The following is a 19,997-nucleotide window of genomic DNA, read 5'->3' on the forward strand; positions in this document are numbered from 1 at the left end:
GCTATGTAACCCAATCCTTGTTTACTAATCGTTGGTGTTGTAATACTGGAGCCGAAGCTCACAATTATGCACGAGACGTTGCTTATGCGGAGTACCCATAAAGCCGAGTGACGCAATTGATGATTAGTCAAAGTACCCCTCTCACGCGAACACCCATGTGTTTTGGACGTCAATGGCAGTGTCAACAGGGTTTTTATTACTATCGAAAGGGTCTGAAAGGATGTACTCTTCTCAGTACCGTAGAAGACACCAATGTGCTTGCCGTAGATCAGTGAATCTGCAGAGTTGTATCGAAACCGAGACGCCGGAGCACAAATCCACCAACGCTATGCATAGGGTATAGAACTGGAATGCTGAGGGAGTATGTCGGAACAGGATATGCGGACATGAAATGGAGATCGTAGGTCGAGAATCGAGGTGTAAGAGATGCGAAACCACTTTTGGAAAGACGGACCACTGCCAGTTCAGATTTGAAGGCGAACGCCAGGCTACCCGACCTGTCGCTGGCGTGGCATGACTTTCGTCCTCTTGCGAGTTTTGTACGACATCAGGCGACCACCTTGAGCGATTTGTCCGTTGCCGTTGCTGCGAGACATGGTACACTTGGGCACGTCATCGTCTGATGACATGGAGGCCAGTGCGAAAGAGTCGGTGTTGTGGCCGTAGAAGAGCATGATGCCGGTGCGCATCTTCTTCACGCCCAGAATACCGATGGCACCCGCTGAGTTGCTGTGCTGGACGCTGGAGTGACCCATGAACTCATTCTCGATCATCGATCTGAGGGCCTCGTCCTCAGTCACTTCTGCGTATTCGCCGCCCTTTTCCTTTCTTACACTCTGGTACAGTCGTTCTGCGCATGTTGTTGCTGCCATGGTCGTTGCCATATGCTCGCCCGTACCACTGGTTACGGTCGCAACAGAGGTCTGTTCGATATCGTCAGGGTCGAGAGGGATCACGGCAGCGCCAACACCGACAAGAGCCGCAGGTCCTACGCGACCACGGTACTTCATACCAATACCACCAGACGATGCACCGCAGGCGATGCGGCCCCAGCTGTCTATGGCGATGGCTCCAACGGTATCAGTGATGTGGTCAGGTTTGTCTGTGGATGGTGGAGGGGCTCCGTTCGGAATTGGAATGTAAGGGTTGTCCTGCCTGACGTAGTTCAAAGTACCCTTTATGCCTGTTGACACATCTTCGCCCAACGGAATATCAACAAGGTCGTCATCGACCGCGCTGGTCGAAGTAGCAGCGGGCTGAGGTGCATTGACAGTCGTTGTGCTTGTAGCCGAGTCCGACTCCTCACCTGAACCGTCACCCCAGGTCTTGCGCGCGGTCAACCCGTTCTTCAGCACACGAGACACATCCTCCATCTCGGCGTCTTCGAGAACCTGTTCAGATGTAGTGGCTCGGCTTGCTCTGAATTGACTGAGTGTGGGCATCTTCTGTGTGCTGTTGATAAAAGCGCTACGCGAAGACTCCGCAACTGTTGGTGGGCCAAGATTGGCGGGTATAGGTGATGGGGCAGATGTGTCAGGCGTAGGTATGCGGTCGTCGCTAAGCCATGAACCAGAAGAGAGTCCAGACTGCGCTGTCGGCTCAGAGTGTGTGCTTGAAGCATTCTCAGTAGAGTAATATAGCGACTCGTCGGACGGCTCCGGTGAGGACGACTGTAGCAGAGATGGGTAGTTTCCAAGTAAGCCATTCGTGTGCCTTTGTCGAATTTGGCTCTGCTCGATCTCGTCCTCAGGTGCGACGTCGGCTCGCAGCCTGTAGCATGACGGATGTTGACCCGATTTTTTTGCCTTCCGTTCAGCATTCTTGAGGTCGGCTCTCCAACGAAGCCAACGTTCCTTTGCGGCCGGAGAGACGAGTGCATCATGAGGAAGGACGGGCATACCCTGCTCCGCCGCAAACTCAGTCGCTCCCTGGGCGCACAGAAGATTCGGTGGAACGCGTCGAAGAGTCAACGGCTTGCTAGTATGCTCGTAGACCATGCGTGCTAAGGAAATGGGGTTTTTGATTTCTGGAAAAGTTAGTAGACATGATGCAGATGCTGCATAGTACTCACGAGCTACAGCGCCTACAGCGCCACTGCGTCCGAAGTGATCTACAACCGACGCATCGCACTCTACCACTCCGTCCATGGCAAGGTTGCTTCCATAGCCAGCGTTGGTGATCTCTCGGTCCTCAAGCAATTTGATAGCAGCCTCTATGGCATCTATCGCGCTGCCGCCGTTCTTCATGATGCACATGCCAATTGCAGCGGCACTGCGAGATGTCAGCCTTGTTCTTTTTGATAGCCTCGGGTGAAGCTCTCAGCGAAGAAACCTACTCGTTGCACGCTTCTAGGTGTATCCTCTCGTTCTGATGGCTGTGATAGCCGGCACCTGCGTGGACGTATATGGCGCATACTTCGTCCGCGGGCAGCAGGCTACGCGTCGCTTTTCGTACAAGTTGCTCAGCAGGGTAAGCACCATCGTAGTGGCGAGTGGAAGCCGACATGTCCTTGGAGAAGGAAAAGTGTCGACGGAAGTTTCGGAATCGCGAACCCAGGTCTCAACGAGGTGCTCTTGTGGAGCTTTGCACGATCGAGCGGCGGTGTCCGTGAGGACGCGAACTCGACTTGAGTAGCAGTCTTGTCGCAAAGCTTTGAAAGGTTCGCGAGTGTTTTGATGATTTTTGCGGTGTGGAAACGGTAGTCAAGTGCTCATGAGAGGCTCGAGTAGGCCGAAGTTGAGAAGATGGTAGGTGAGAGGTAATTGGCGCTAGGAGTGAAGTGAATGAATGAATGAAAATGAATGAAAGTCGCGTCCACGTTGTGAGAGAAACTCCACTGTTTGAGCGGCGTGGTAGTGAGCGGATGGGCTCGGTGAGCGCTGGTGGTCAGTAAGAGAAATCAATAGCAAGGCCGTGTTGGCGGTGCAAACGGGAGCTCCTTCCCCTTGAGCTACTCAGGCCATGTGGCAACCGAACATCATCATGTTATGGTGTGTGAATATGCAAACCGCAACATTGACACGAATTGAAGGAGGAAGGAACGAGCTTGACATGCTCGAGCTTGAAATACCTGAGGAGCTTCCCCGCCATCTCTTTCGTCCGCTCCGCCCCGCCCTTGGCGCGCATCAGCGGTGCCTGATTCGGAGCAGCCAACCCACATCCTCCAACCTCCGCCATCCCACCACTGACGAACACACCTCCGCACCTTCTTTGCGCATACGAACCATTGCCAGCGGGCACCTCCTGAACAGCCCGAGCTTGTGAGCGTACCGCACACAGCAGCAAAGATGGCGTCTCAAACCCCCGCCGTTGTCATGGACAAGTAAGCTCCTAGCTGCCTGTGGGCCCTTGCATTGCGATTGAGTACTGACGGACGCCTGCAGCGGTACGGGATACTCGAAGCTCGGTACGAGACACCTCGCCAGTACATTGCACCACTCGTAGTAACAGCTTCCCCCAGGTTTCGCCGGCAACGACTCCCCCTCCTTCGTCTTCCCTACCGCCATAGCCACGCGAGGGCCAACAGGCGGCGGCGGCAGCTCCGGCTCTGGCCGCCCTGCGGTTGCGAACAAGCCCTCTTTCCTGACCGGCGGTGCTGGCCCCAGTGGTCACCTGTCGGGGAAGCGCGGTACTGAGGATTTGGACTTCTACATTGGCGACGAAGCTCTCTCCGCCGCAGGAGGCTCCGGCTATGGCATCAACTACCCCATCAGGCACGGTCAGATCGACAACTGGGTACGCATGGACATATATATATGGGAAGAGATGGTGTACTGATAAGTGGCAGGATCTCATGGAGCGCTTCTGGTCCAACTCGATATTCAAGTACTTGAGAGTCGAGCCGGAGGACCACCACTTCCTCCTGACTGAGCCTGTAAGCAGAGCCGTCGTACTAAGCAGAAAGCCTGAGCTGATATAAGGGTAGCCGCTGAATCCCCCGGAGAACCGTGAGGCCACGGCCGAAATCATGTTCGAATCGTTCAACGTCGCCGGTTTGTACATTGCTGTGCAGGCTGTCCTTGCCCTCGCCGCCTCCTGGACGAGCTCTAAGGTCCAAGACCGATCGCTCACTGGTACCGTCATCGATTCTGGTGCTGGTGTTACTCACGTTATCCCCGTCGCTGAAGGCTACGTCATCGGCTCTTCGATTAAGAGTGTACCAATTGCTGGTCGCGATATCACGCAGTTCGTTCAATCGCTTCTCCGAGAGCGCGGCGAGTCGGACTCATCCCTTGCGACCGCTGAGCGCATCAAGGAGGAGTACTGCTACGTTTGCCCGGATATCGTCAAGGAGTTTGCGCGCTACGATCGCGAGTCGGACGACAGGTTCAAGCAACACACCGTCACATACGCGAACGGAAAGACCACCACCGTCGACGTCGGTTACGAACGCTTCTTGGCGCCCGAGATCTTCTTCAACCCCGAGATCTACTCCTCCGATTTCCTCACTCCTCTCCCTACTATCGTAGACAACGTTATCCAGACCTCGCCCATCGATGTGCGAAGAGGATTGTACAAGAACATTGTCTTGTCTGGTGGTTCGACACTGTACAAGGACTTTGGTCGCCGCCTGCAGCGCGACATCAGGCATCTGGTAGACGCCCGCATCAAGGCTTCGGAGGCACGTAGTGGAGGTGCGAAGAGTGGTGGTCTGGATGTACAGGTCATCACACACAAGAGGCAAAGACACGGCCCATGGTTCGGTGGATCTTTGCTCGGTCAGACACCTGAGTTCAGGAGTTACTGCCACACGAAGGCAGAGTACGACGAGATTGGTCCCAGCATTGTCCGACGATTCGCACTGCTGGGTGGACCGGGCAGCACCTAGACATACAAGGCAGAGAGTACGACGGTGCGGTGGAAGGAGGAGAACCTTGAGCGTGATTGCAAGCATTGCAAGAATCTAAGAAATCAAGCCATATGATCACACATGCTACAGTTCATCGAGCGCAGAGAACACGCAGTTCAAAGCTCACCCCATGAAGGTGATTTCAGCAACGAGAAACCCTGCAGCTGCCAATAGAAATTTTCTTGACAGCGTCACTATCACTAAATGCGACCCCAGCTTTGATTCCATCAAATCTCATTCGGATATGATCGCACCGTAAGAAGAACGGTAAAACAATAGTGACAAAGTGTAGCTGGACCTGAGTGGCCCCGAGGCATCACACGTCCCCGTTTCCCATTTATGCAGCAGCGTCCCGCGCGACTTCCTCCTTCACACCATTCTCCGACTTCTCCTCACCAGCTTTCCCCTCCTTCTTCCTCAACACAGCAACACCCTCCACATGCCCCGTCTGCGGGAAAAAATCAAACCCCCTCAAGCTCTCCAATTCATAACACCCCTCTCCCGTCCCACACCCACCATCCACGCCCTTCATACCTCCCACCAACACCCCGATATCACGTGCTTGCGTGTGCACATTGCAGCTCACATACACCACCCTCGCGGGTCCATACTGCACCAACTGCCTTAAGAAACTCTCATCACACCCCTTTCTCGGCGGATCGAGCATGACGACTGTTTCGGAGGCGGGCGAGGTGATGGAGGCGAAGAGTTTACTCGCATCCGCCGCAATAAACCGTGCACGATCGGGTGTCAAGCCATTGATCTCCGCGTTCTCCGTTGCGCTCTTGATACTGCTCGAGCTCACATCGATGCCCAAACTGCTCTGAAACAGGCTTGATAGAGTGATGGTGAATAGCCCGGAGCCTGAGTATGCGTCGATTAGGTAGCGTATTTTGTGACCAGGGTTTGAGGGAAGGATATGCGAGCGGATGTACTGTGTGAAGGGAGGCAGGATGGAGTTGTTATTCTGGAAGAACGAGCCGGCCGGGTTGATGAAGCGGAAGTCGTCGATGTACTCGACTGTTCGCGCGTTCGGGTCTGTGACGCAGGTTTTCCGGTGGATGTGGGCACCCCTGTCTTCATCGACGGCGTCGGGATCTTCCTTCTCTACGCTTGGGTTGTATTCTTCTTTCGGTATGCGCTGGGTGTTTTCACGTAATAAGATCGTGGCGCCTTTGTGGTAGGAGGAGAGCGTGTCTACGACGCGTTTTCGTTCGCGTTTGTTGCCTGCGCGCACAGCGTCGGTGCCGATTGGGCAGTCTTCGATGTCCATCGTTATCCGGGTTCCTTTCTTCATGAAGCCGATGGTGGGGACTTCTTTAAAAGAGCGCTTTATTCCGTTGCGGCCGTCGCTGCGCCGCGAGTCTGGGGGGCCGTCAAAGTGAGGCGTGAGCTTTGTGCGGTATCCGTATTGCAGCGGTGAGCCGATGGTATCACCGATTGCGGGAATGAGCTCGGGGGCCAGGTTGGAGAAGTTCTTGTATGCGCGCTCGACGATGGACTTCTTGTGTTGAAGTTGGTAGTCGTACGGCAGCATTTGGAACTGGCATCCTGAGCATTGCGAAAAGTACGGGCACTTGACAAGTGATTCGTCGCGGTGCGGTGAGGGCTTGCTGACTTTGACGAAATCGGCCATAGAGTACTTTTCCTTCTCGAAGTGCTTGAAGATCTTGGCTGTCACGGTGTCGCCAGGTGCGGTGAACGGGACGGCATACACTTGGTCCGAATCGGAAGCTTCCTGGAACCCAAGACCGTCTCCCGTAGACGAGAGCTCCTTGATTGTGACTTGGATTTCGCTGAACTTTTCAGGGAGTTTTGTCGAGACGTCTTTCCCTTCTCTTTCCAAGTTGAACTTCTTAATCAAAGCAGTGACGTCTTCCAGCAAAACTTCTTCAGTACTTCCGTTCGTCTTCAAGACCTGACTGCCCACAGCATGTCCGTTCTTCATCCTCTTGTTCTTGAACCTGTAGCTTCCCCGTGACCCTTCTTCGCTCCTCAATGGGGTCTCGAACTGCCTTTTTGCGCCATTGCTCTCGATCGGCGCCACGTGATCTGCTGAAGAAGCCATGCTGTATCGTGATGTTTGGCAAAGCCTCCGGCTCGTCCAAAGCGTCCGCAGCGGTCGTGTCAAAGCCCGGGTGGACATTCCAGACTCTCACGCGGTCAAACAAAAAAGTTCATGTTAGTCACTCAAAAGGGAAAGGCGGCGATTGGCTAGCGCTGGGGACGCATGATTATGTCAGCCATTTTTCGCAGCGGAGGGTCGAACTTCAGCAGCGAGGGCAGGCATTGCAGCGCGCGCAGATCTCGCCCTCCCACCCCCTCTATACACCCAATTGGCCTCCATCGGGACGGCTCCCAGCACAATGAGCGTCTGCCGGCCTGCGCGATGCCTCTTCGCCAAAGCGACGGCGTCGGCGCTCCCTAAGCCGACGCCGCAGCGCTCCTTCCACTCGTCGGCGCCGCGAGCAGCTCGCAGGCGACGGCCGCACTATCCCTCGATCAAGGCGGAGGACTTGAAGCAGCTGAGCGAGTTCGCCGAGGCCGAGTACCCCAAGTACGACACGAGCGAGTTCGGCCTGCTGGAGAAGCAATACACGCCCGCCCAGATTGCCGCCATCAAGGCCGCCGAGTCCGCCATCGACACCCGCGACCTCGTCACGCAGGCCTCGCAGCGGACAGACCCATGGCGGCTGCCCTATGAAGACAACCTGGCCGAGGTCGATCCCGTGACCGACCACCCGGAGAAGCTGGACGCCAGTCACATCCCCGGCAAGCTGTCGCTCCGGGAGGCCAACGAGGTCGAGCGCGACGCGAACATTGCCCGCATCGCCTCGGAGCAGCTAGCCAAGATGTACCCCGACGGTGTCCCTGAGGGCCAGCTGGACCCCGTGGAGCAGCAGAAGCTGCAGGAGGCCATGGAAGCCGCCCTCACACAAGCCACGCTCGACCCGCGCTCGACATACACAGGCAAGAACCAGGCCGCCATCGACACCCTCGCCGACCCGCGCCACTCCATCATTGCCCCGGACCTGCCGCGCCTCGAGAACCGCATGGCCCGCCAGACCCGCCGTCTCTCGACCGAGGAGGCGGAGGACCCGCGCCAGAAGCGTCTGCTGCAGTACATGGGCTGGGACAAGCAGCAGCTGAAGAAGATCCGCACCAAGACGCTCGTCGCCCACGGCGTCACCAACCAGACGCGCATGGGCAAGATCAGGAGTATGTACTACCTGACTATTGCGGGCAACCAGGACGGTTTGCTCGGCGTGGGCGAGGGCAAGAGTGTGGAGCCCGAAGAAGGGCGGAAGCAGAGCATCATGTCTGCCATCAGGAACATGAAGCCCGTGCCGCGGTACGAGAACAGGACGACGTTTGGCGATCTGGAAAGGAAGGTCGGCGCGACCAAGGTGCAGCTCTTTGCCCGGCCGCCAGGTAAGCCAATACTCTGCTCGCAATTTGGAACTTTCATCATGTGCTGACATGGATAGGCTTCGGTCTCCGCGCCCAGCACCTCATCTTCGAGCTCGCCCGCGCCGCCGGCCTGCAGGACCTCGCAGCCAAGACCCCGCGCTCGCGAAACAAGATGAACGTCATCAAAGCCACGTGGGAAGCGCTGACGGAGCAGAGGTTACCGGACGAGATTGCCCGCGCGAGGGGGAAGAAGCTGGTCGACGTGCGGAAGGTGTACTACGGCGGCAGCGTGCATTAAATGTGTATGATATATTGAGCAGGGTTAGGGGATTGTACCATGTGCGTCGCATTAGGGTTGATTGCATTGTGTTGGGCAGCGTAGCACGCGTAGCATTGTATAAATTTGTATTATACGTCTACTCCTGCGAATTGTTATTGGGGTATCATGTCATTCATGCCATCCTCTGTCCTCTAACACCGTCTCTTCTTGCCATTTGAGAATTTCCCCTTCTCCATCTCAGAGACCTGCAACCCACCAAGGCCTGTCCACTCCCTCTCCTTTACCTCACACGCTCACTGCCCCCATCCCTCCTCACTCCCCTGGCCCTCCCCTGGCTCTTGCTGCCCATGATCCTGAATCTGCTGATTCAGGACGATACTATACACACTCGCCTTCAACAGCGTGAAAACCAGACTGGTCTTTCTCTCCAGGCCCCTCAGCCCATCGAGCATCGCTGCGCTGGGCTTGTCGCTGAGTTCTGCCAACAGCGTAGACATCTACATCATGCATTAGCCACCCAGACGAGAAAGAGCCTCCTAGACGAGAAGGAGCCTCCTAGACGAGAAAGAGGGGGAGCGCACGTCGTTCAGATTCCCCAGCAACCTTGCATACTCGTCCAGCACTTCTTGTTCCAGCGGGCTCAGGCTCTCTTCGTCTTCAAAGTCGCCGCGGTGCGAGGTGGTGGATGCTTGGAAGTCTTGTGTGTCGGCCATGTTTGCTCACTCCTAATTCCTTCTCTTCTGAACCCGCTCCGGGTCTTGCTCAGTACGATTTGTTTCGAGACGTGCGGCCGGGTGTGAACGAAGGTTGTGAGGCGCGTGCGAAAGTGTCGCGTAGGACGCCTATTGAAGAGCTGAGAAATGCGCTGTGGAGTTGGAAGAGTTTCAAATTCTCGTCAAGGTAAGTCTTGTGGCTAGTTGCGTGAGGTTGCTGTGTTTGGCGCTGTGTTATGCGAAGTACACAAGGTGGTCGCCGCGGCCAGCGCGGGGAAGACGCGACTTCCGATTGCTCGGTTCTTGGCACAGTGCACCGTCACAACTCAGTCAAGTCCATCATAAGCACAGATCATTCACATGTCTGCTATTGCTATCTATCGTGCACAATGCGTCCCCCTCCTCGACCTCCCTTAAGTATCTCATCCGTGACTGTAATGAAATCGACCAACCATGAACGCTCCTAATGATAATCAACGCCAAAGAATTTTACGAGACGCTCGTTGACTCTCGTCTGCGAAGAGTCTGAGGTCAATGCTCCAACAAACGCCGTTGCCGTGAGAAGTGTCCAATATCTATCAGGTGTAGTAAATGAGTGGAGCTGAGAGTAACGCATCCGAGCGTCTCCCATATCGATATGTAGAAAGTAAAAGGCAAGTTCTCTGCTGTCGAGATGGTGGTCAGATCACGCCTGATACTACCGCGAGCCCTGGTTTTGTTGTGCGAGGTGGTCGTGGTCGGTTGCTCCGTGGCTGTGGTCATCACCATCGTGGTGTAGGGTGACGCTGTTGAACTCCTCGAAAGGATCCGCAATCTCACCCATGGGGGTCGCAAGGCCAGAGTCCAGTGGCACACCCTTGGTCTTTGTTGATCCAATGTCGACACTTTGACTCTCCTTGACATTTCTGAAGTTGGGTGTCTCGATTCCGTGGCCCTGGTGAGGAATGATGGGGGGTTTCGAGTGACGCAACAACGCCCATTGCGTAGTGCGGAAGAAAGGTGCCGTCTTGATGTCAGAAGCACCAGCACGAGATCCCAGTCGTCGAGTCTCGTCCTTGATCAGGAGCTTACGAATGAGCGACTTGCAAAGGCTGCTTGTTGTCAGTGTCTTGGAGGATTGTAGACCATGCAGTACTTACTTGGAGACTGGCGGCGCGCCAGAGCCCTCGGGGAATGGCACCTCATCCCTCAAAATGTTGGCGAAAGTTGCATTGCGGTTCTTGCCCTTGAAGGGCGTTGTCCCGTAAAGCATCTCGTAGATCAGGATACCAAGTGTCCACCAGTCGACAGCACTAGTGTGTCCGCAGCCCTTGATCACCTCAGGTGCAATGTACTCCTCCGTCCCTACAAACGAGTTCGTACGGAAGTTGTTAATACACGACTTCGTGTCTATCGTTGGTAGGTTGCTCGACGAGGTACCATTGCGGCCGCTGAGGATCATTGTTGGGCGACCACCAGGTTCTGACTGTTTCGACAAATCGAAGTCTGACAACATGATGTGGCCGGACTGATGCAGCAAGATGTCTTGGATCGTTAGCGGAGAAACTTGCTAGGTAGGGTATGAACATACTCTCTGGCTTCAAGTCGCGGTAGATGAAGCCCATCAGATGCAAGTACTCCAGTGCAGCCGTGACTTCAGCAGCGTAGAAGCGCGCCGCATCCTCGTCTACGCACTTGTTCGGTCGGGTCTGAAGCGCTCTGAAGAACTCACCACCGCTGCAGTATTCCATGCAGAGGTAGAGGTGGTCCTCTGACTGAAACGAGTGGTACAGAGTAACAATAAAAGGGTGGTTGCTGGTAGCCAGGATCTCCTGCTCGGCGAGCGCACGCTTAATCTTGTTACGTTTAATCATCTCCTTCTTGCTCAGCACTGCCATCTGTCAGCATAGTCATTCACGTCGGCTCGTTGCGCTCACCCTTCATAGCATATAGCCTGCTCGACTTCTTCTCTCGCACCAAGTACACCTTGCCGACATCGCCCTTGCCGATCAGCTTGATCTTGTCGAAGCTACCGGGTCCAACTTCTACGTTGCGGACCTTGATCGAGTTGGAGCTATATGTTCTCCGGAAAGCTACCGATTGGCGGATCTGACCGGGTGTGGGAATGCCCTTCGATGTGTCTACAGGTGCCAGGTGGTCTGAATCTTGCTGGACCGTCTCAACCATGCTGAGCGTCGAGGAACTGGGGTGGAGCAGGACGGGCTGCTTGGCGAGCTCTGCGGTCTGCGGCCTTTCAGCGGACTTGCCAGAAGAGAAGAGGCCTTGCGCATTGGGTGCAGACGCTACCCTTCGCAATTTCCTTGCCAATTCCTCCTTGCCAGCAGCGGTGGCCTGGTCATTCGCTCCACTGACTGCTTCTACTTTGGTCGTTGGTATGCCTGGCGTGTCGGGCGGGGTCGACGGTACGCTACCTTCATTGTGGTGGCGGAGGGCAGGGGGACCCTGGTGCTGGAAGTAGGGGTTGGCGTGTGCGGTTGGTGACACGGCGTCGTCCAACGGATTGCCCTCGCTCGTGACGGTCGTCGAGCGATTACGGGAGATGTGCGGCAGGAAGCGGGAATGGCGCGACCCGGACTTCTCGTTCTTGGGGGTGTGGATGCCATTGGCCTCGTCCGAGTGTTTACGCGTGTCGGTGCTGCTGTTGATGCGGAAGAAATTCTTGATGCGCTGCGAGACCTGGCCGTCCTTGCCGTTGACGGGCTTGTTGGTGGACAGCGGGTTGCCGGAGAAGGTGCGCTTCTCCGTCATGGTGGTGTTGGTTGACGAGTGCGAGGAGCTGAAGAGCTGCGTCATAGCCGGTGCGAGAGGAGCGTTGTGCTGCTGCAGTCAAGAGGAGCAGCGTCACCAGACCGTAGTCGGGGAAGGGCTGCAGAGGTCGGCGGCGTGGTATGTGTCGTGAGTGGGTCAGTGGGCCATGGCCAACCTGGGTGATGTCGATATCAGGGCTCGCCGGGGGCGTCTGTGGCTGGAGCGCAGCGGAGCGTTGTGGCGGCCGGCTCGAAAGAATGTCGCTCACGGGGCGGCGAGCGTGCAGGCGGGAGGAATGTGGGCGAAATTTGGGGGGGGGGGGGGGGGGGGGGGGGTGGCAGCGGTGCAGCGGTGCAGCGGTGCAGTGTGTCCTTCACTGCGGAACAGAGGGCACAGCGGAGTGAAGTAGTCCTCCTAGCTGCGGTAGATACTGGGTGCTGGCCAACAGGGCAGCCAGAGCCGTGACCGCGCCAAAAGTGCAGCGGCGAATGATGGATAGGGAAGCGGGGCCTCTAGAACCCTTGTCGACGAAGGCTTGCCTAGGGAAGCCGCGTGTGAAGCTGCACGGTCGAACAGCGGAGAAGAAACGAACAGTGTGTCTCGATGCAGTCTGGCGAGCTGATTGATTGATCGCTCAGTCTACTGCTGCCCCTCTCTTGCATTTCCAAGCACTGCGCAAGCACCGCGCAAGCATCACTGCGCTGCTGATGCACCGCGACGAACAAATGTCTCTCTGGTCAACTTATCCGCCATCCGCGCCCACTGCGCCTCACCAAAGCCTCGAACCGGCATCTCCCCCACGATGACACCAACCTCGATTTATCAGCACGCAGCAACACCCAAACGTCATGGTGCGCTTCCGAGTCGTATTCTGTTTTGCCCGTGTTGCATTGCTGCGCTTCCATTCTGCCCTCTGACTTCACCTTATCTCCACCATCTGTGTCTACCGTATGTTGTTCAGCTGCGTTGGCGAGCATGTCTGCCAATTCACCGGGGTCACTGCCGTTCAACGCTAGATTCGTTCTGGAACCCTTGCTCTTCGGGGAAGCTCCACCAGGCTCCCCGTGAACCTCCGCTGACTTGAGAACGTGCTCACACTATCGTTACAGACCAAACTCACCACATCGCAGAAGCACGGCTTTCAAACACTATCTTATTATACTATGCAAAAGGCTGAGTATACCAACCATATAATCATACAATCGTCGAAGACCTGAGCCAGGCGTCGAAGCACAGGAGGCAGGCCGAAGTCTGAGTACAAAGAGACGACTTGAGCCAAGTCCAACTGCCCGCAACCACCAGTTACCAATACTCGTATAGTACACTGCCCCTGGACAACGCTGTAAACCTTGTATGCAATCTGCAATATCTTGCTGAACTCCGTAGGAAAGATGATCGAATGGTAAACCCAATGGACACGCGTTCGGCTGCAAGCGAGGCAAAGAGACGCGAATGACGACGTGTCGAACTCAGTGCAAGACGAAAGAGATATCGATGCTCGAAGCGAGTCAGACATCCAGAATCTGTCCAAGTCGTGACGTTCAACGTGTGAATCGCTCAGCGTCGGCCGCCGTTTCTGCGACTCTCCTCCTCGCGGTACTCCTCAATCTCAGCCTTCTCGGTCTGCTTGATGTGGTCGAAACGCCTCCTCCACTTCTCCGAACGCTTCACCTTCTCCTCCGAGGACATGCCACGAGGGTCTTCCTTCTTCGAGCGCCTGAACCTGTTGGTCACTTGCTCAAGCTTCGCCTTAGCAGGAGAGTGTTCACCAGACTTCTTGGGCGAGCTTGGTGCATTAGCGGGCGAAGATGCCGCCGTGTCTTGTGCGGACCCAGTAAGCTTAGTTGGCGAAGAAGTCATCCTCTGCTTGCCCTTTCCGCCGGAAGGCTTGAAGCAAGACGCACCCGTCTCTTCGGCATCGACAGACGTGGGCGCAGCAGTTGATTGAGCGGGACGACCGACAGGCGAACGGCGATCATCGACGCTCGTCTCCATCACCAAGTCAGCCAGATCATCCATGGCACCATCTAGCCCTGAGACGCGGTTGTTAGCGAAAGGCCGAGCTGCGGATATGCTGTTTCCACCGTGTCCGCTGGGGCCGATTTCCTTGTGAACTGGGTAGAAGCGCTGCATCGTCTGAGGGTTGGCGTTGGTGCGATTGGCGAACTGGTTGCCAGAGAACTGACGGCCGAAACCACTGTTCGCCGCCTGCAAATTCGAGCGGGGTGCACTACCTTTCTCCAGTATCTTGTTCATCTCATTCTCGGGACTCGGATACGATGAGACGTGTCGATAACCATTAGACATCCTCTCGGGGAATAGGCCGGTAGGGTTGGGGTACTTCGCGCTCAGATCGTTGAGCTGATGGGGCTCCTGCGTGAACTCGATGCCCGGAGCAAAGGAGGCTGGAGCGTTACGAATAGTGCCTTGTGGACTGTAGGCGGAGTCTCGACGAGAGCTCATAGTCCCATTCCCCTGGCTGGTACGCACATTCTCTTGACTGCCCACTGGAGCCTCATTGCGACTGAACGTCATGCTGATGGCGGAGTCGTGTGGGGTAGAATTAGCGACAAGGCCATGTAGCGATGGCGTGCGAGAGTCGGCAGTCTGTGGACGTGAATCGCGAGCAGACGCGCTGCTACGTCGATTGTTCAAAGAATCGGCTAGGAAAGTCAGCAGACCTTGGATGTATCCTTGCAACACTTCGGGGCTGTCAGGCATGCCGACATGGTCGTAACCGGCTTGGAAGCCTTCTTGATAGGTGGAAGGAATGTGTGCCACGGCTTTGGGCACGTTGAACGGCCAGATCTCCTCTGTCGCGGTTCGCTGTTGAGCGTGGTCTTGAGTAAGCATGGTGTTGCTGGAAGCAGTGTGCAGGCTGCTACTCGTCTGCAAAGCACGGTTCTGTGCTGGCACGGAAAACTGGTTGGATGCTTCTTGCTTCAGAGGTGAGAGGGATTGTGGCTTCCCAAATGCCTCCGGCCAAGATCCGATCTTCGGTGCCGGCTCGTCATTCCTCGATCGGCTTGTGTTGTCCTCATTCCAAGGGCTCGCGGGCCAGCTCTTCTCTGGAGTCGCCGGAACGATTCTGTTCTCATCCCGGGTTGGCTGGGGTGCACTAGTCGTGGGAGCCACTCGAGTGGATGAATGCTCATGAGTGTTTGTGGGAAAGAAGTCCGTAGTGTCTACGCTCGATAGGCTAGGCTTGTGGGATAGCGTGCGGCTTGGCTGTGCACCGGACTGAGAAGCTTCTTGTTGACGCCAAGGCGAGCGCTTGTTTGGCGAAGGTGTAGGAGGAACAGTGTCCTTGACTGAACCGCTCTTCGGCTCGTATGTTGGGCTCTTGGGGTCTAGGGCAGACGATGCTTGCTTCTTGGACTCCTCGTGTGGTGGCTTGATCTCGATGGCACGCGAGCGTCGATTGATCGATCCAGGAGAGTGCGGGAGTGGGTTCACAGGAGGTGGAACGAACGGCGCTGGATCCACGCTCGGAAAGCCTGGGAACGTACCGAAAGGCGGTGGGTACATCATCATTGGCGCGTACGGGTTCGTTGCAGGGTACCCATACATGGATTGAGCGAGTGGCTGCTGGTATGGAGGCATGAACGAAGAGAGAGGAGCTGGTGCCGCCATCGCGCCGACTGCATTCGTTGAAGCATTCTGTTGGTTCGCGGTCGCAGGATCCGACTCAAGGGCTGAGATATGCTTGCGTAGCGCGTCAAGCTCAACGATCAGGCCCCTCTTTTTCTCGATCATGGAAGCTCTCCAAGTTTCGGTTTGGTGATTGGATTGCAATACCTCGGTCTGTTCAACGGTTCGAAGCTCTTGCTTTTTGACTGCCTGCTGGGCCTTGAGCGTTGGAAGGTCCAGTCCTGTGAACGGTGTCTGAGAGCTGGCGCGCGATGGACCGAACGACAGCCCAGGCAGAGCACCCTGAGCTGAGAGAGGGGCAGTCTCATTGACCTGTTTGGCAAGTGCCTCATCGGCCACTGGTGTCGTTGGGGGCATTGTAGGTCCGCTGTTCACTGCTGGAAGGGCGAACATACGGTCGCCAACAACAACAATAGGCTGACCACCGACGACCTCAATGCGAGCTCTGTTGTTCGAAGACACCTGTGACTGCGCAGCCATGATGTTGCCAGGCGCGGCGCGTAGAGCTTGAGGGTTGTAGATGTTGAAGCTGGGTCGAGCACCTAGCGGTGGAAGATCTCCAGGCACAATACGCCCACCTGCTGTCACTCGCAAACCGGGAGGGCTACCGTGTTCTTTGAGAAGTCTCTCCGCCTTGCCGCGCTTGACCGATGGAGATGGCGATGGTCGCTTGTAGGTCGCTGTAGGCGCAGTCGCTGGAACGACTTCTGGCGTGACCTCGCGAGGCGCCTCGGATGCAGCCGCCCTGGGTACGAAAGATCGTAGGCTTCTATCGGACCTGCGGCCGATCAATTGCGCAGAAGCGGTAGGACGTAGGACGTGTTCTTGTAGACCAGTTAGTGTTGATGTAATGGACAACACAGATTGGTTGAAGAGAAGGGCTGAGTAGTGGGAGGAGGCAACCTATAAGCGAGAGAGTGTGCTAGGGGGAACGGTCCGCGGAGGCATAGTGGTAAGCCGGTGAGGTGAACGGTGAGGGGTGAAGGCAAGGTCAACGCTCACCTTTGATCACATCCTCATCTGCAAACTTGTCCAACGACACGGCCGATTCAGAGACCGAGTCGCGTAAGGCGAGCAGCTCTTCTACCTTGTATGCGGGAGCCATGACGGATGATCCGTTACCCTATGCGGGTGTGTGGTTGATCGTTGCGTTGGTGTCCTGTTTAGGTGTGGCCGGCAATGAAGCAGTCGATGTTTGTCCAGAGGAGCAAGATGTGAAATGGTGTGATGCGAATATCCTAGAGTGGTTGTCAGTAAATGATCACTGCTTGAAGCGCTCCAGTGGCGCTGGGTTCCGTGGCGGCAACGACATACCTCAAAGCTGATCTAAGGGGGGGAGGGGGGTGCAAAGCGAACGAGTGGCAGCTATCCAAAAAGCCGAAGAACAGCAATGCGAAAGAAGACAGAGAAGAAGATGGAAGACGAATGAGTGCGTTGTGAAGACGAAGAGAAGAAACAGGGGACTGGAGGTTATGAACTGCATCCTGTTGCACCTCCCTCGATCATTGCGTAGTGATCGTGCTGCACAGGAAGGCATGAATGAGATGGAAAGGCTGGAGAAGGGCACACCGTGAGGAGGTCAAGCTCGAGGCGGGTGGACGCAACTGCCCTGGAACTGGCAACAGACGCAAGCCAGGAAGGCGCACTGCCAGCAGAAGGACACGACACATGGTGGAAGAGAACGAAGGATACAGAAGACATCGCGAACATGCAGATGGAATTTTTCGCGCCTTCGATGCGTCGTTTTGAAACGTATTGGAACGAGAAGTGCGGGTATCATTGCCTTGTCTTTATGGGAGCCTTCGCTATGCAGTTTGGAAATGGACCATACAACGCCGAGCTAAAATAACACGCCTACAACACTGGTCTTCAGTATGCCGTTGGATACCATCAGCTCACCTCCTGCGGGCAGCCCTTGTGGTCGGCGCAGGCTCGAATGCATCGTCATCATCGGATATCTCGTCATCGCTCTGCAAAGGAGTTAGTTCCACTACGTCTTAGCTGGTCCGGAGGCGTCACTTACGGGTTCAGCAGCCTTCTTTCTTCGTGACGCAGTACCTTGCGTAGGCTGACTGCGTTGTGTGGAAGGTTGGGAGAAGTTCAACGCAGTCTGCTTGCTCACTGCTGGCGCTCTCGTCCGCGCAGGTACCGGTGTCTTCTTGACAGGCGACTTCACCCTAGCTGGTGCTTTTGCAGCTGGCGCCGCCTTCTTTGCAGGCGCCTTCTTCGCTGGCTTTACGAAAAGGTCTTCCGCGCTTTCTTCGTCGTCGTCACTAATCATGATTGCATCGCCATCCTCATCTTCTTCCTCCTCTTCCTCCACAACCTTCTTCTTGCCACGTGTGCCCTTAGCAGCTGGAGCGGCCTTCTTCGTCGCTGCCGTTTGACGAGTGGCTCCTGTAGCTTTTGCACGGCCGCGCGCAGCAGGTTTTCGTGTTGGTATAGAGCCCAGGTCGTCATCGTCCTTCTCAGCTTCGTTGTCTGAACGTATCAGGGCTCCAGGTTGGTCGTTCCATGGCCCGTCTTCTTCGCTGTCCCACGTTACTGGCTTTGGTTTGGTTTTGGACTTGCGAGTCTTCTTGAGCTGCCCCGAAGCAAAAAGATCCTCTAATCGCGATCGGTACTGCTCCATTTCATTTGCGATCTCGGACTCGTCGACTTCGTTCGCGTCCATCAAGTGCTTGAGCTGGTTTTTCAGGCTCTCATTCACGAACTGTTCCATGGCATGCTTGTCATCCTTGTTGACGAATTGCGACACGGCATCTCCAAACGAGTTCTGCGGCAAGATTGTCAAAGATTGTGCTGTGAGAAATTCTTTGACAAGTTTGTCCACTCCCACTGTACTTAGTGTGATTTCCGCCATGACCTTTTCGTCAGGCATTTCAGCGCTGTTCTTGAGTGTGCCTTTGCATCAGTTAGCTTGTGTCCAGCTTTTTGCAACGTTAGCACACTTACGAGTAGGTGCCTTCTTCTTGCGGTGGAATTGAACGATATCGTTCACGTTGGCGACGCGGTCCATAAATCGATTCGAGAAGCGCTGTGGGTTCTCGACGTTGAACTCGCCCGGTTGAGGCGCTGTGTATTCCACGCGCAGGCGCACCAGAGGCCGAGGAACTTCTACTTCCTCATTCTCATCGCGATCGTCCTGAAGCTCGAGCCACTCTCTCTTAGCTTCTTCGATAAGATCCTCGACAATTTGGTTGAGATGTTGTGTAATCTTTGCGCGATTGTCCGATATTCGCCAAAGCTCTTTTTCCTTGATTTCCTTCTCCTCCGCCAACACGATCTCCTTCATGATGAAGGGACGAACCGACTTCAGGCGTATGCTTTCCGATGTAAACTCCTTTCCAGTGATACTCAGAATAGCAACATGCTTCGGTACGGCTTCTCCAGGCATCAATGAGGTGGCAACAGAGGACCCTGGCTGCATAACATGAAAGCCCATTTCAGGGTTGTAGCGCGGGTCAATCAGGCACTCGTGCTCGTGACCCCAGACGACAAGGTCCATGAAGTCAGGCAGGAAGTTTTCCGGCAAGTAGCTGGTGGGTGTGTGCGCATGATGGTTCTGATGGACACTCATGATGTTGAACCACTCATCCTTCTGTATACCAGGTTGGAAGAACTTGACGTTGCCGTCTCGCCATGTATGAAACAATCGTTCGTCACGGACGTTACTGAGTCCATACAGCGCGAGCTTTGTACGACCTTTCTGAAGGAGCACTGGCTTGACCGCAATCTTATCAACTTCTGGAGTTCGTCCAAAGTAGTTGACCAGACCAGACGCTTGCAATAGGTCCAGTGGTGAGAACGATCCTTCACCGGAAGGATCATCGTGGTTGCCGTGAATTGCGAATACCGGTATGGCGACATTTATATCCTCGTCTTCGTAGTTCACATGGTCGAAGATGCCGCCGAAGTTCTCGCTTGCGTCGCTCAGCATTTCCAGCTCGCAAGGCTTCTCTCCCAGACAATTCTGACGAATCGAGCGCATGACATGGTACATCGACTTCCGTGACGGCTTGTTTTCGTGGAAAAGGTCTCCAGCGTGCAAGACCATATCGACGTCATGCTCCTTCGCCAGAGACATCACTTCGTCGAAGGTCTTCCAGCTGTCGTCCTGGCGGTACGCATCGCGTTCGTTGTAACCGACATGACTGTCTGTGGCGACAAGTATACGAATGGTATCAGCACCTGTATGTTTTGTCAGCTCACCATCCATATATACTGTCTCAATCACCTACCTCGCTGGGTGCCCCGCGCTCGTGGGGGCATTTTATATGGCGGAAAGTGCCCAAACTGTACTCTGGATTCTACGGAAAGTTTCCTGACCTCAAGACAGACCTGA

General features: G+C 55.4%; 7 protein-coding genes across 7 annotated transcripts; 2 read left to right on the forward strand and 5 right to left on the reverse strand.

Annotated features, from left to right (window-relative positions):
- Positions 1 to 173: 173 nt before the first annotated feature.
- Positions 174 to 2,999, reverse strand: BU25DRAFT_383471 (N-terminal nucleophile aminohydrolase). The gene is made up of 3 exons (XM_033704285.1): positions 2,336 to 2,999; positions 2,072 to 2,271; positions 174 to 2,026 (listed from the first exon to the last, which is right to left on the reverse strand). Exons 1-3 carry the CDS (start codon positions 2,503 to 2,505, stop codon positions 489 to 491), a joined length of 1,908 nt encoding a protein of 635 aa, XP_033566180.1. The 5' UTR covers positions 2,506 to 2,999; the 3' UTR covers positions 174 to 488.
- Positions 3,000 to 3,178: 179 nt separating this feature from the next.
- On the forward strand, positions 3,179 to 4,916 carry BU25DRAFT_383474 (Actin/actin-like protein). The gene is made up of 5 exons (XM_033704286.1): positions 3,179 to 3,322; positions 3,384 to 3,406; positions 3,461 to 3,735; positions 3,788 to 3,874; positions 3,926 to 4,916. Exons 1-5 carry the CDS (start codon positions 3,288 to 3,290, stop codon positions 4,826 to 4,828), a joined length of 1,323 nt encoding a protein of 440 aa, XP_033566181.1. The 5' UTR covers positions 3,179 to 3,287; the 3' UTR covers positions 4,829 to 4,916.
- A 171-nt stretch (positions 4,917 to 5,087) lies between these two features.
- Positions 5,088 to 7,000, reverse strand: BU25DRAFT_406513 (S-adenosyl-L-methionine-dependent methyltransferase). Its single transcript, XM_033705299.1, has one exon. It carries the CDS (start codon positions 6,915 to 6,917, stop codon positions 5,187 to 5,189), a length of 1,731 nt encoding a protein of 576 aa, XP_033566182.1. The 5' UTR covers positions 6,918 to 7,000; the 3' UTR covers positions 5,088 to 5,186.
- Positions 7,001 to 7,170: 170 nt separating this feature from the next.
- BU25DRAFT_383480 (uncharacterized protein) lies at positions 7,171 to 8,647 on the forward strand. Its single transcript, XM_033704287.1, has 2 exons — positions 7,171 to 8,281; positions 8,338 to 8,647. The coding sequence occupies exons 1-2, from the start codon at positions 7,216 to 7,218 to the stop codon at positions 8,556 to 8,558; spliced, it is 1,287 nt and encodes a 428-aa protein (XP_033566183.1). The 5' UTR covers positions 7,171 to 7,215; the 3' UTR covers positions 8,559 to 8,647.
- A 210-nt stretch (positions 8,648 to 8,857) lies between these two features.
- On the reverse strand, positions 8,858 to 9,199 carry BU25DRAFT_317718 (DASH complex, subunit Dad3; the record flags this gene model as incomplete). Its single annotated transcript, XM_033702217.1, has 2 exons — positions 8,858 to 9,037; positions 9,122 to 9,199. Coding segments are annotated over 2 exons (258 nt in total), but the record flags the coding sequence as incomplete, so codon positions are not given.
- Positions 9,200 to 9,605: 406 nt separating this feature from the next.
- Positions 9,606 to 12,312, reverse strand: BU25DRAFT_406516 (serine/threonine-protein kinase ppk14). The gene is made up of 4 exons (XM_033705300.1): positions 11,170 to 12,312; positions 10,824 to 11,123; positions 10,393 to 10,777; positions 9,606 to 10,344 (listed from the first exon to the last, which is right to left on the reverse strand). Exons 1-4 carry the CDS (start codon positions 11,999 to 12,001, stop codon positions 9,951 to 9,953), a joined length of 1,911 nt encoding a protein of 636 aa, XP_033566185.1. The 5' UTR covers positions 12,002 to 12,312; the 3' UTR covers positions 9,606 to 9,950.
- A 1,246-nt stretch (positions 12,313 to 13,558) lies between these two features.
- On the reverse strand, positions 13,559 to 19,871 carry BU25DRAFT_417763 (uncharacterized protein; the record flags this gene model as incomplete). The annotated part of the gene is made up of 7 exons (XM_033707827.1): positions 13,559 to 16,476; positions 16,655 to 16,775; positions 17,222 to 17,382; positions 17,484 to 17,506; positions 17,552 to 17,622; positions 17,676 to 18,556; positions 18,608 to 19,871. The coding sequence occupies 7 exons, from the start codon at positions 19,869 to 19,871 to the stop codon at positions 13,559 to 13,561; spliced, it is 5,439 nt and encodes a 1,812-aa protein (XP_033566186.1).
- Positions 19,872 to 19,997: the final 126 nt, after the last annotated feature.

Source organism: Macroventuria anomochaeta, assembly GCF_010093625.1.
Source record: "Macroventuria anomochaeta strain CBS 525.71 unplaced genomic scaffold BU25scaffold_3, whole genome shotgun sequence".
Lineage (NCBI taxonomy): Eukaryota > Fungi > Ascomycota > Dothideomycetes > Pleosporales > Didymellaceae > Macroventuria > Macroventuria anomochaeta.